The sequence below is a fragment of the Bombina bombina genome, chromosome 2, assembly GCF_027579735.1.
Source record: "Bombina bombina isolate aBomBom1 chromosome 2, aBomBom1.pri, whole genome shotgun sequence".
NCBI lineage: Eukaryota > Metazoa > Chordata > Amphibia > Anura > Bombinatoridae > Bombina > Bombina bombina.
Genome location: NC_069500.1, coordinates 553,637,689 through 553,649,435, shown reverse-complemented (window position 1 = coordinate 553,649,435; position 11,747 = coordinate 553,637,689). Strand labels below are relative to the sequence as shown.

Genomic DNA, 11,747 nt, shown 5'->3' with positions numbered 1-11,747 from the left:
ATTATCAATAAATAATTCTACCGTTTATTTCCAAGCTCCTCCCAGAGCCTACTTCCTTGTTCTATATGTCTGACATATACAGCGGTCCCACCCGCTCTATACATATGTGTCAAGCGCACCCCTGAGAGAGGGAGAGTGGTCCTGCGCATGCGCAACAGCAGATCTCAATGCCACTTACATTCAGCGATCGAAAGAGAAGTCATATTTTTCATTAGCAGCGGTATTGAGCATGCGCGGATCGTGGACGCGCATCTAGGTTCCATCCGATGAATAGGGATTAGCGCATGTGCATAATACTAACGTGACGTAGGAGGAAAGGGGACAAACCCCACGGGGTATGAAATGTGATTAGACAGAATAATCTGAGAAATCTGTCACTCAAAACTGATCTATAGCGTGCGGAGATGCAGCGTGAATAGAGATAGACTTCAAAGTTCAAATTTGTGAGTACTATTCTGTTTTATAAAGGAATGATGAATGAAAGTCTAGTTATTTTTAGATTATGTGTTTCATGTGGCGTGACCGATTGCAGTTAACTTTACATTCACTTTAAGACACTTTCCAATTTACTTCTATTATCAAATTTTGCAGTCTTTTTATATTCCATTTCTGGGGAACAAGATCCTACTGAGCATGTGCACATTCTGAGAGGGTATACGTATACTAGTCTGTGATTGGCTGATATCTGTCACATGATACAGAGGGCCGGAAAATGGGAATAAAAATTAATTTGTTAAAAATAAAAAAATAAAAATCTACTGCTTATTTGAAATTCAAAGTAAGTGTTATTACATTGTCTTTTTATTATGCACTTGTGAATTAAGCAATAACAGAGGCTTCACTTTCATTTTTACTGCTTGCCCCTCCCACTTAGGGCTACAAGTACTAAGCAGCGCAAACTGCCTCGGAGCCTTTGCGGGGCAGGTTCACACACGCTAGCCTGCTTCCCACAATTTAAGAAGCAGCGGCCACCTATTTAGAAAAACCTCAACCCCTCTCTTTGCTGCTCAGCGAGTTGGGTATCTCTTTTGTATGTAAAGGGACAAAGTTGTAGTAAGAAAATGCTCTTTTACATTAGAGCATTTTCCTATTACACCATTGCTTGCCTATATTATCATCCTTTTTTGTAGGGCACAAACAGATTCCACAGCACTACACCTATGTGCACCTTGTAAGGGTTTTATTCCTATAAAGTAAAAGGCTAAACACACAGAGTTCGCTCCAGACTTGCAAAAAGCACTACTGATCCCAAGAAGCTGGTGACTGGCACCTACACGTCTCCAATTCTTACCTACATTTTCCAATACACCAATCTCCCAGAAAAGTCCTTCCCTTTCTATGGAAAGGTTTTTTTTTGTTTTGTTTTTTAAATTGGTTTACCACAAAGTCGGCTCTGGAGCAGCAACACACTACTGGGAGCTAGCTGAATGTATCTAGTGAGCCAATGAAAAGAGGCCTATGTGCATAGCCACCAAACAGCTAATTCCCAGTACTGCTTTGCTGTCCCTGAACCTATCTAGATATGCTTTTCACCAAAGGATATTGAGAATGAAGTTAACTTGATAACAGAAATAAATAGAAAGGTCTCTTAGAAGTGCATGCTCTATTTATACCAGTTTAATTTTTGACTTCCATGTCCCTTTAAATGCATGAAGTATTAAAGGATTACTCAAAAATAAAGTGATTGCCTCATGTCCCTTTAATATAATTGTCGTTCCCTCCCGAATATTAAAGTCTACAAACTTTGTTACTAGCTTTCATAAAGTTTGTTCACCACTGTGAAATTAACTCCTTATAATATCTTAAAAACTTTCATCTCCAGATGAAGCTCTTACAAAAAACAAAACACACAAGAACCCCCATCATAATAAAATAAATTTAGAACATAAAAAGGACAATTAATTATTTTAAGATTCTGACACTATTTAACCTCTCCAATAGACAGGAATGTCTGTGTATATTTATGTATATGCAGCTACATGGGAAGTTACATAATTATGTTTTGTACAACTTGTTTCCAGTAGCATTCAGTCTTTCATACAAAAAAAGTTCTCAAATTATTTCTGAAAAGTTCACACCATGCTACACATTCATTCTTACATTTTTAAGAAAGGAGGAGACTTACTTTTCATATACAAGTTCATCGTCAATGCTGAAATAATGAGCACATGGAGAGGATTTTGGTTTGGAATATAGGACGGCAAAGTAAAGTTGCTCTGAAATGGAGGAAAAAGAAAGATAAAGATTATTTGTCAAATAATGTACATGTTCAGCACTAGACCCCAAATGTATCCATCTATTAAAACAAAGATACCAACACTAATTAGCTGCATGCCAAAAGCAGACATGGTGCCGCTGCAGAACCCATTAGTCTGCACAGTGTTGCTGCCAGGGTGTTAAAGGGATATTCCAGCCAAAATTGGAAACCACATGGGTGCATTTTGGTATTGAAAAGAAGCATATTTTGTAATATACATGCATTAGCAAAAATGCTTCTAATAAAAGCTATAGCTGTTTCAAAAGTGTATTTAAGTATGCACCATGCACCAGCATTTTAAACACAGCACTTGCTCAGAGAGCCTAAGGTGCTTGTACCATCTGGTAATGACTCAATTTGTTAATTGCTGACATGATACAAGTCCCAGTGATGATCTAAGCAGCTGCATTATTAAAAATGTGGGTGCAGTGACAATATCTAGCTATGCTTCACATGCACGTGCAGAGAGAAATGTTAACACTAAAACAGTGATAAGTTTTACTAGAAGAATTTTTGCTAATACATTTATATTGCAAATATGTTTCTATTCATAGATGTAATTAATCTATGTGCATTTAAATTTTGACTGGAATGCCCCTTTAAGCACGCAGGGGAGTGTAGTATTAATTAAAACTGTGAGATTATACAAGTGGTCATCTTTAAAAGGGACAGTATACACTCATTTTCATATAACTGCATGTAATAGACACTACTATAAAGAATAAGATGCAGATACTGATATAAAAATCCAGTATAAAACAGTTTAAAAAAAAAAAAAAAAAACTTACTTGGAAGCTCTCAGTTTAGCTCTGGTGAAAAGGTAGCTGGAAAGCCCACTGCAAGTGGGAAATAGACACCCTCCTCCCCCTTCCTTTACATATGAAAAGACCCTTTACACAAACAGGAGCAAGCAGGAGAAGGTAGCTGACGGTATTCTCATAAAACTTTGGGGCTTGGTTAGGAGTCTGAAAAATAAGCAAAACTATACATATAAAAAAACAACAACAAAAAACAACTGTATGGGCTATATAAATAGATAATCTACAAAACATGTATGCAAAGAAAAAATGAGTGTAAAATGTCCCTTTAAAAGGGACATTGTACTCTAGATTTTGCTTTGCATGAATGTTTTGTAGATTAACTATTTATATATCCCAGCTGGGTGTGTTTTTGGAACAATGTATAGTTTGGCTTTTTTATTTTTTTTGATAACGTGCTGATTTTCAGACTCCTAACCAAACCCCAAAAGTATCAGATGTAGACTGAAGTCTACAGGTTCCTGCTTGCTCCAGTTTGTGTAATGGGTCTCTTCATATGCAGCGGAGGATCTTCTATGCCTGCTTTCTCAGCCTAACATCATCAACAGTGCTAAACTGGTAGCTTCTAAGTAAGTTTTTAAAAGGCTTTAAACTAGATTTTTAAATCAGTATCTGTGCATAATCTTCTTATTGTAGTGTCTATTACATGAACTTATATGAAATTTGTTGTATACTGTCCCTTTAACTGTCTGTGCTTGCCATGGAAGGTGCAGCCGTTGAAAGAGGGCAGGACCAAAATGTGGAGACATCTAACAGTTCTTTTCAGGAAACATTCATGCAATATCCATGGCTGCTGCTCCAAACCTTCAGGTATTAAACATCTTATTTTAAGTCCTTTTTTCCAGGCCGCCTCTTATCTTAGTGCTTTTTAGTAGTTTTTTTAATCTTGCACAACTGCCAGACAGTGCTAGTTCATGTGTGGCGTGTGCCATATAGATAACACTGTGCTTTCTCCAGTGGAGAATGATAATGGTTATACAAGAACCAGCACTTATTGGCTAAAATGCAAGATTGTAAAAAGCACTGAGATAAAGGGCAATCTGGAGAGGCTTAGATACAGGTAATCATAGAGGTAAAATGTGTGTTAACCCCTTAATGACCACAATGTACCCTGTATGTCACTGGTCGTTAAGGGTTTTTTCAGGACATAATAGCACAAGTCTAGCAAGAAGACGCTATTAATACCCTCCCTCCAGCAGGCTTTGTGGAATAGAGCAGTCTCAACGCTGGTGGCAAGACCACGCTATAAAACAAATCAAGTCCCAAAAAAAGGCCAGTGACATACAGGGTACGTCGCTGGTCCTTAAGGGGTTAATATAACAGTGTTGGTTATGCAAAACTGGGAAATAGGTAATAAAGGGATTATCTATCTTTTTAAACAAACTTTTTCAAGAAGACTGTCTCTTGAAATCTGTAGTTTTGTCCACTGGCTTTGGAGAGGCTGGAATGAATGCCATAGAATTTAGAATGGATGCATGTGTACATGCTGCACCATGATTGCTTAGTACAGGGTTTGACAAACCTAGGGAAACACTGGCTTCAAGAATTTTACCAATGTCATAACTTTTTGGGGTTTTCTCCACACATCTATACAAAAACACTACTGTCTGGCCCCTAAAAAGTAGGTCTAGCGCTCCTAAATATTTTTACTGGCTCCTAAATTTTAAACAGATCCGTCGACCCCTAACTTAGAATGTATAGGAGCTCATTTATACAAGTCTTAAATTATATGGAGCAAATGAGAAGATAAAGAAACACTCAAGACATGACATTCATAAGCAAATATAAAACTACAAGAAAAAAAAAAAAACAGAATTTATGTTTACCTGATAAATTACTTTCTCCAACGGTGTGTCCGGTCCACGGCGTCATCCTTACTTGTGGGATATTCTCTTCCCCAACAGGAAATGGCAAAGAGCCCAGCAAAGCTGGTCACATGATCCCTCCTAGGCTCCGCCTTCCCCAGTCATTCGACCGACGTAAAGGAGGAATATTTGCATAGGAGAAATCATATGATACCGTGGTGACTGTAGTTAAAGAAAATAAATCATCAGACCTGATTAAAAAACCAGGGCGGGCCGTGGTCCGGACACACCGTTGGAGAAAGTAATTTATCAGGTAAACATAAATTCTGTTTTCTCCAACATAGGTGTGTCCGGTCCACGGCGTCATCCTTACTTGTGGGAACCAATACCAAAGCTTTAGGACACGGATGATGGGAGGGAGCAAATCAGGTCACCTAGATGGAAGGCACCACGGTTTGCAAAACCTTTCTCCCAAAAATAGCCTCAGAAGAAGCAAAAGTATCAAATTTGTAAAATTTGGTAAAAGTGTGCAGTGAAGACCAAGTCGCTGCCTTACATATCTGATCAACAGAAGCCTCGTTCTTAAAGGCCCATGTGGAAGCCACGGCCCTAGTGGAATGAGCTGTGATTCTTTCAGGAGGCTGCCGTCAGGCAGTCTCATAAGCCAATCTGATGATGCTTTTAAGCCAAAAAGATAGAGAGGTAGAAGTTGCTTTTTGACCTCTCCTTTTACCAGAATAAACAACAAACAAGGAAGATGTTTGTCTGAAATCCTTTGTAGCATCTAAATAGAATTTTAGAGCACGCACTACATCCAAATTGTGCAACAAACGTTCCTTCTTTGAAACTGGATTCGGACACAAAGAAGGCACGACTATCTCCTGGTTAATGTTTTTGTTAGAAACAACTTTCGGAAGAAAACCAGGTTTAGTACGCAAAACCACCTTATCTGCATGGAACACCAGATAAGGAGGAGAACACTGCAGAGCAGATAACTCTGAAACTCTTCTAGCAGAAGAAATTGCAACCAAAAACAAAACTTTCCAAGATAATAACTTGATATCAACGGAATGTAGGGGCTCAAACGGAACCCCCTGAAGAACTGAAAGAACTAAATTGAGACTCCAAGGGGGAGTCAAAGGTTTGTAAACAGGCTTGATTCTAACCAGAGCCTGAACAAAAGCCTGAACATCTGGCACAGCCGCCAGCTTTTTGTGAAGTAAAACAGATAAAGCAGAAATCTGTCCCTTCAAAGAACTTGCAGATAATCCTTTCCCCAAACCTTCTTGAAGAAAGGATAGAATCTTAGGAATTTTTATCTTGTTCCATGGTAATCCTTTAGATTCACACCAACAGATATATTTTTTCCATATTTTATGGTAGATTTTTCTAGTTACAGGCTTCCTGGCCTGAACAAGAGTATCAATGACAGAATCTGAGAACCCTCGCTTTGATAAAATCAAGCGTTCAATCTCCAAGCAGTCAGTTGGAGTGAAACCAGATTCGGATGTTCGAACGGACCTTGAACAAGAAGGTCCTGTCTCAAAGGTAGCTTCCATGGTGGAGCCGATGACATATTCACCAGGTCTGCATACCAAGTCCTGCGTGGCCACGCAGGAGCCATCAAGATCACCGATGCCCTCTCCTGATTGATCCTGGCTACCAGCCTGGGGATGAGAGGAAACGGTGGGAACACATACGCTAGGTTGAAGGTCCAAGGTGCTACTAGTGCATCTACTAGAGTCGCCTTGGGATCCCTGGATCTGGACCCGTAGCAAGGAACCTTGAAGTTCTGACGAGAGGCCATCAGATCCATGTCTGGAATGCCCCACAATTGAGTTATTTGGGCAAAGATTTCCGGATGGAGTTCCCACTCCCCCGGATGAAATGTCTGACGACTCAGAAAATCCGCTTCCCAATCTTCCACGCCTGGGATGTGGATTGCAGACAAGTGGCAGGAGTGAGTCTCAGCCCATTGAATGATTTTGGTCACTTCTTCCATCGCCAGGGAACTCCTTGTTCCCCCCTGATGGTTGATATACGCAACAGTCGTCATGTTGTCTGATTGAAACCGTACGAATTTGGCCTTTGCTAGCTGAGGCCAAGCCTTGAGAGCATTGAATATCGCTCTTAGTTCCAGAATGTTTATCGGGAGAAGAGATTCTTCCCGAGACCAAAGACCCTGAGCTTTCAGGGGTTCCCAGACCGCGCCCCAGCCTACCAGACTGGCGTCGGTCGTGACAATGACCCACTCTGGTCTGCGGAAGCTCATCCCCTGTGACAGGTTGTCCAGGGTTAGCCACCAACGGAGTGAATCTCTGGTCCTCTGATCTACTTGTATCGTCGGAGACAAGTCTGTATAATCCCCATTCCACTGACTGAGCATGCACAGTTGTAATGGTCTCAGATGAATTCGCGCAAAAGGAACTATGTCCATTACCGCAACCATCAAACCTATTACTTCCATGCACTGTGCTATGGAAGGAAGAAGAACAGAATGAAGCACTTGACAAGAGCTTAGAAGTTTTGATTTTCTGGCTTCTGTCAGAAAAATCCTCATTTCTAAGGAGTCTATTATTGTTCCCAAGAAGGGAACTCTTGTTGACGGAGAAAGAGAACTTTTTTCTACGTTCACTTTCCACCCGTGAGATCTGAGAAAGGCCAGGACAATGTCCGTATGAGCCTTTGCTTGTGGTAGGGACGACGCTTGAATCAGTATGTCGTCCAAGTAAGGTACTACTGCAATGCCCCTTGGTCGTAGCACCGCTAGAAGGGACCCTAGTACCTTTGTGAAAATTCTTGGAGCAGTGGCTAATCCGAATGGAAGTGCCACAAACTGGTAATGCTTGTCCAGAAAGGCGAACCTTAGGAACCGATGATGTTCCTTGTGGATAGGAATATGTAGATACGCATCCTTTAAATCCACCGTGGTCATGAATTGACCTTCCTGGATGGAAGGAAGAATTGTCCGAATGGTTTCCATTTTGAACGATGGAACCTTGAGAAACTTGTTTAGGATCTTGAGTTCCCTCTTTTTTGGGAACTATGAACAGATTGGAGTAGAATCCCATCCCTTGTTCTCCTAATGGAACAGGATGAATCACTCCCATTTTTAACAGGTCTTCTACACAATGTAAGAATGCCTGTCTTTTTATGTGGTCTGAAGACAATTGAGACCTGTGGAACCTCCCCCTTGGGGGAAGCTCCTTGAATTCCAGAAGATAACCTTGGGAGACTATTTCTAGCGCCCAAGGATCCGGAACATCTCTTGCCCAAGCCTGAGCGAAGAGAGAAAGTCTGCCCCCCACCAGATCCGGTCCCGGATCGGGGGCCAACGTCTCATGCTGTCTTGGTAGCAGTGGCAGGTTTCTTGGCCTGCTTACCTTTGTTCCAGCCTTGCATTGGCCTCCAGGCTGGCTTGGTTTGAGAAGTATTACCCTCTTGCTTAGAGGATGTAGCACTTGGGGCTGGTCCGTTTCTGCGAAAGGGACGAAAATTTGGTTTATTTTTAGCCTTGAAAGACCTATCCTGAGGAAGGGCGTGGCCCTTACCCCCAGTGATATCAGAAATAATCTCTTTCAAGTCAGGGCCAAACAGCGTTTTCCCCTTGAAAGTTATGTTAAGCAATTTGTTCTTGGAAGACGCATCCGCTGACCAAGATTTTAGCCAAAGCGCTCTGCGCGCCACAATAGCAAACCCTGAATTTTTCGCCGCTAATCTAGCCAATTGCAAAGTGGCGTCTAAAGTAAAAAGAGTTAGCCAATTTGAGAGCATGAATTCTGTCCATAATCTCCTCATAAGAAGAATCTTTATTGAGCGACTTTTCTAGTTCATCGAACCAGAAACACGCTGCTGTAGTGACAGGAACAATGCATGAAATTGGTTGTAGAAGGTAACCTTGCTGAACAAACATCTTTTTAAGCAAACCCTCTAATTTTTTTATCCATAGGATCTTTGAAAGCACAACTATCTTCTATAGGGATAGTAGTGCGTTTGTTTAGAGTAGAAACCGCCCCCTCGACCTTGGGGACTGTCTGCCATAAGTCCTTTCTGGGGTCGACCATAGGAAACAATTTCTTAAATATAGGGGGAGGGACAAAAGGTATGCCGGGCCTTTCCCATTCTTTGTTTACAATGTCCGCCACCCGCTTGGGTATAGGAAAAGCTTCGGGGGGCCCCGGGACCTCTAGGAACTTGTCCATCTTACATAATTTCTCTGGAATGACCAAATTCTCACAATCATCCAGAGTAGATAACACCTCCTTAAGCAGAGCGCGGAGATGTTCCAATTTAAATTTGAATGTAATCACATCAGGTTCAGCTTGTTGAGAAATTTTCCCTGAATCTGAAATTTCTCCCTCAGACAAAACCTCCCTGGCCCCCTCAGACTGGTGTAGGGGCATTTCAGAACCATTATCATCAGCGTCCTCATGCTCTTCAGTATTTTCTAAAACAGAGCAGTCGCGCTTTCGCTGATAAGTGGGCATTTTGGCTAAAATGTTTTTGATAGAATTATCCATTACAGCCGTTAATTGTTGCATAGTAAGGAGTATTGGCGCACTAGATGTACTAGGGGCCTCCTGTGTGGGCAAGACTGGCGTAGACGAAGGAGGGGATGATGCAGTACCATGCTTACTCCCCTCACTTGAGGAATCATCTTGGGCATCATTTTCTCTAAATTTTGTGTCACATAAATGAGAAGGAACCTTGGCTTCCTCACATACAGAACATAGTCTATCTGATAGTTCAGACATGTTAAACAGGCATAAACTTGATAACAAAGTACAAAAAACGTTTTAAAATAAAACCGTTACTGTCACTTTAAATTTTAAACTGAACACACTTTATTACTGAAAATGTGAAAAAGTATGAAGGAATTGTTCAAAATTTCACCACAGTGTCTTAAAGCCTTAAAAGTATTGCACACCAAATTTGAAAGCTTTAACTCTTAAAATAACGGAACCGGAGCCGTTTTTATATTTAACCCCTATACAGTCCCTGGTATCTGCTTTGCTGAGACCCAACCAAGCCCAAAGGGGAATACGATACCAAATGACGCCTTCAGTAAGCTTTTTCTATGTATCTGAGCTCCTCACACATGCATCTGCATGCCTTGCTTCCCAAAAACAACTGCGCAATAGAGGCGCGAAAATGAGGCTCTGCCTATGATTAGAGAAGGCCCCCAGTGAAAAAGGTGTCCAATACAGTGCCTGCCGGTTATTTTACATAATTCCCAAGAATAAAATAACTCCTCAAAGCTATGAAGTATTAAAAATGCTTATAAATCAATCGTTTTAGCCCAGAAAAATGTCTACCAGTCTTTAAAGCCCTTGTGAAGCCCTATTCTCATTTAATAAGAATGGCTTAACGGATCCCATAGGGAAAATGACAGCTTCCAGCATTACCACGTCTTGTTAGAAATGTGTCATACCTCAAGCAGCAAAAGTCTGCTCACTGTTTCCCCCAACTGAAGTTAATTCCTCTCAACAGTCCTGTGTGGAAACAGCCATCGATTTTAGTAACGGTTGCTAAAATCATTTTCCTCTTACAAACAGAAATCTTCATCTCTTTTCTGTTTCAGAGTAAATAGTACATACCAGCACTATTTTAAAATAACAAACTCTTGATTGAAGAATAAAAACTACATTTAAACACCAAAAAACTCTAAGCCATCTCCGTGGAGATGTTGCCTGTACAACGGCAAAGAGAATGACTGGGGAAGGCGGAGCCTAGGAGGGATCATGTGACCAGCTTTGCTGGGCTCTTTGCCATTTCCTGTTGGGGAAGAGAATATCCCACAAGTAAGGATGACGCCGTGGACCGGACACACCTATGTTGGAGAAAAAGGTAATTTTAGTTAACATCAAGCCAATGTATTTAATGACTGAACCCAAAAAGGTTGTACAGAAAGAGATAAACAAATATTTTTTTTTCCAAAAAGACAGGGAATACAGCACTCTTTTAGTCACTAGGAATAACACAACTAGTAATTAGGTAAATATGTTACAGCAATTCCTTTCAACATGCACACTGCACCCACACTTAGGGTGGTCATAAATCAAATACAGTGAGTAATGATGTGGATGCTATAGACCAAACGTACAGTTGTGTTGAAAATACAACTCAAAGAAACCTGACCGGTCAGGGAGCTCTGTGCACCTAAGCGTGCATGTTACCGCAGTAAAAATAGATACCATAAAGGGTTGTAAAATTAACATCAGCATATCCTAAACGGTAATGTATAACATGCATTAGTGACAGCAGTAGCAACTTAATAACAGCATATATATTGCTCTATGTTGAAAGCAAACCAACAAGATAAGTTTGGATAGTGTGATATAGTCCACCACACAACTACACCCTGCTGCACACAGACACCCGCAGGAAAGCATATGGGGTGTTGTCTGGGCAGGCGATACATAGGGATCTAAGTTGTGGGACTTGAAACTCTATGCAAAAGGTGCAACTGAATAGCACAGAACAGTACCAGCCAAAGATGTAAAGACTCACATATAACCATCTGCATATTATACAGAAGGATCCGTTATAAATGCAGAGTCCAGTGGACATTAGTAGCCAGTTTCTTGTATGAAGCGTGCAGGTTAAAGCACTAAGTACAGCACATAACGTTCTCCTTGTTTGTATTCATAAGGCAATTGTGTGAATCTTCAGCGTAAGGAATGATACCACGACAGGCATCAGATTGCTGCAGACTAAAGGCTGTGTTCATATAGGAGTGTTGTACTGCATATCATTAAGTTCAAATCTCACATTGATACTACACCTTCCATAGGAGAGGTAGCGGCTGAAGAGAAAGTCCGTAGTCACCGAAGGCCATAGCGACATTCTCCAGACTTGACACTAGTA

The 11,747-nt window shown here is 41.0% G+C and overlaps 1 protein-coding gene across 7 annotated transcripts in view; it reads right to left on the bottom strand.

Annotated features, from left to right (window-relative positions):
- The window catches only part of CDC14B (cell division cycle 14B), a 389,498-nt gene that overhangs the window by 150,067 nt on the left and 227,684 nt on the right, over positions 1–11,747 (bottom strand). For all 7 annotated transcript variants that reach the window (XM_053702410.1, XM_053702405.1, XM_053702407.1 and 4 more), the window contains exon 2: positions 2,126–2,216. In XM_053702410.1, coding sequence (XP_053558385.1) covers positions 2,126–2,216 — 91 coding nt within the window. The remainder of the gene's footprint in view (positions 1–2,125; positions 2,217–11,747) is intronic.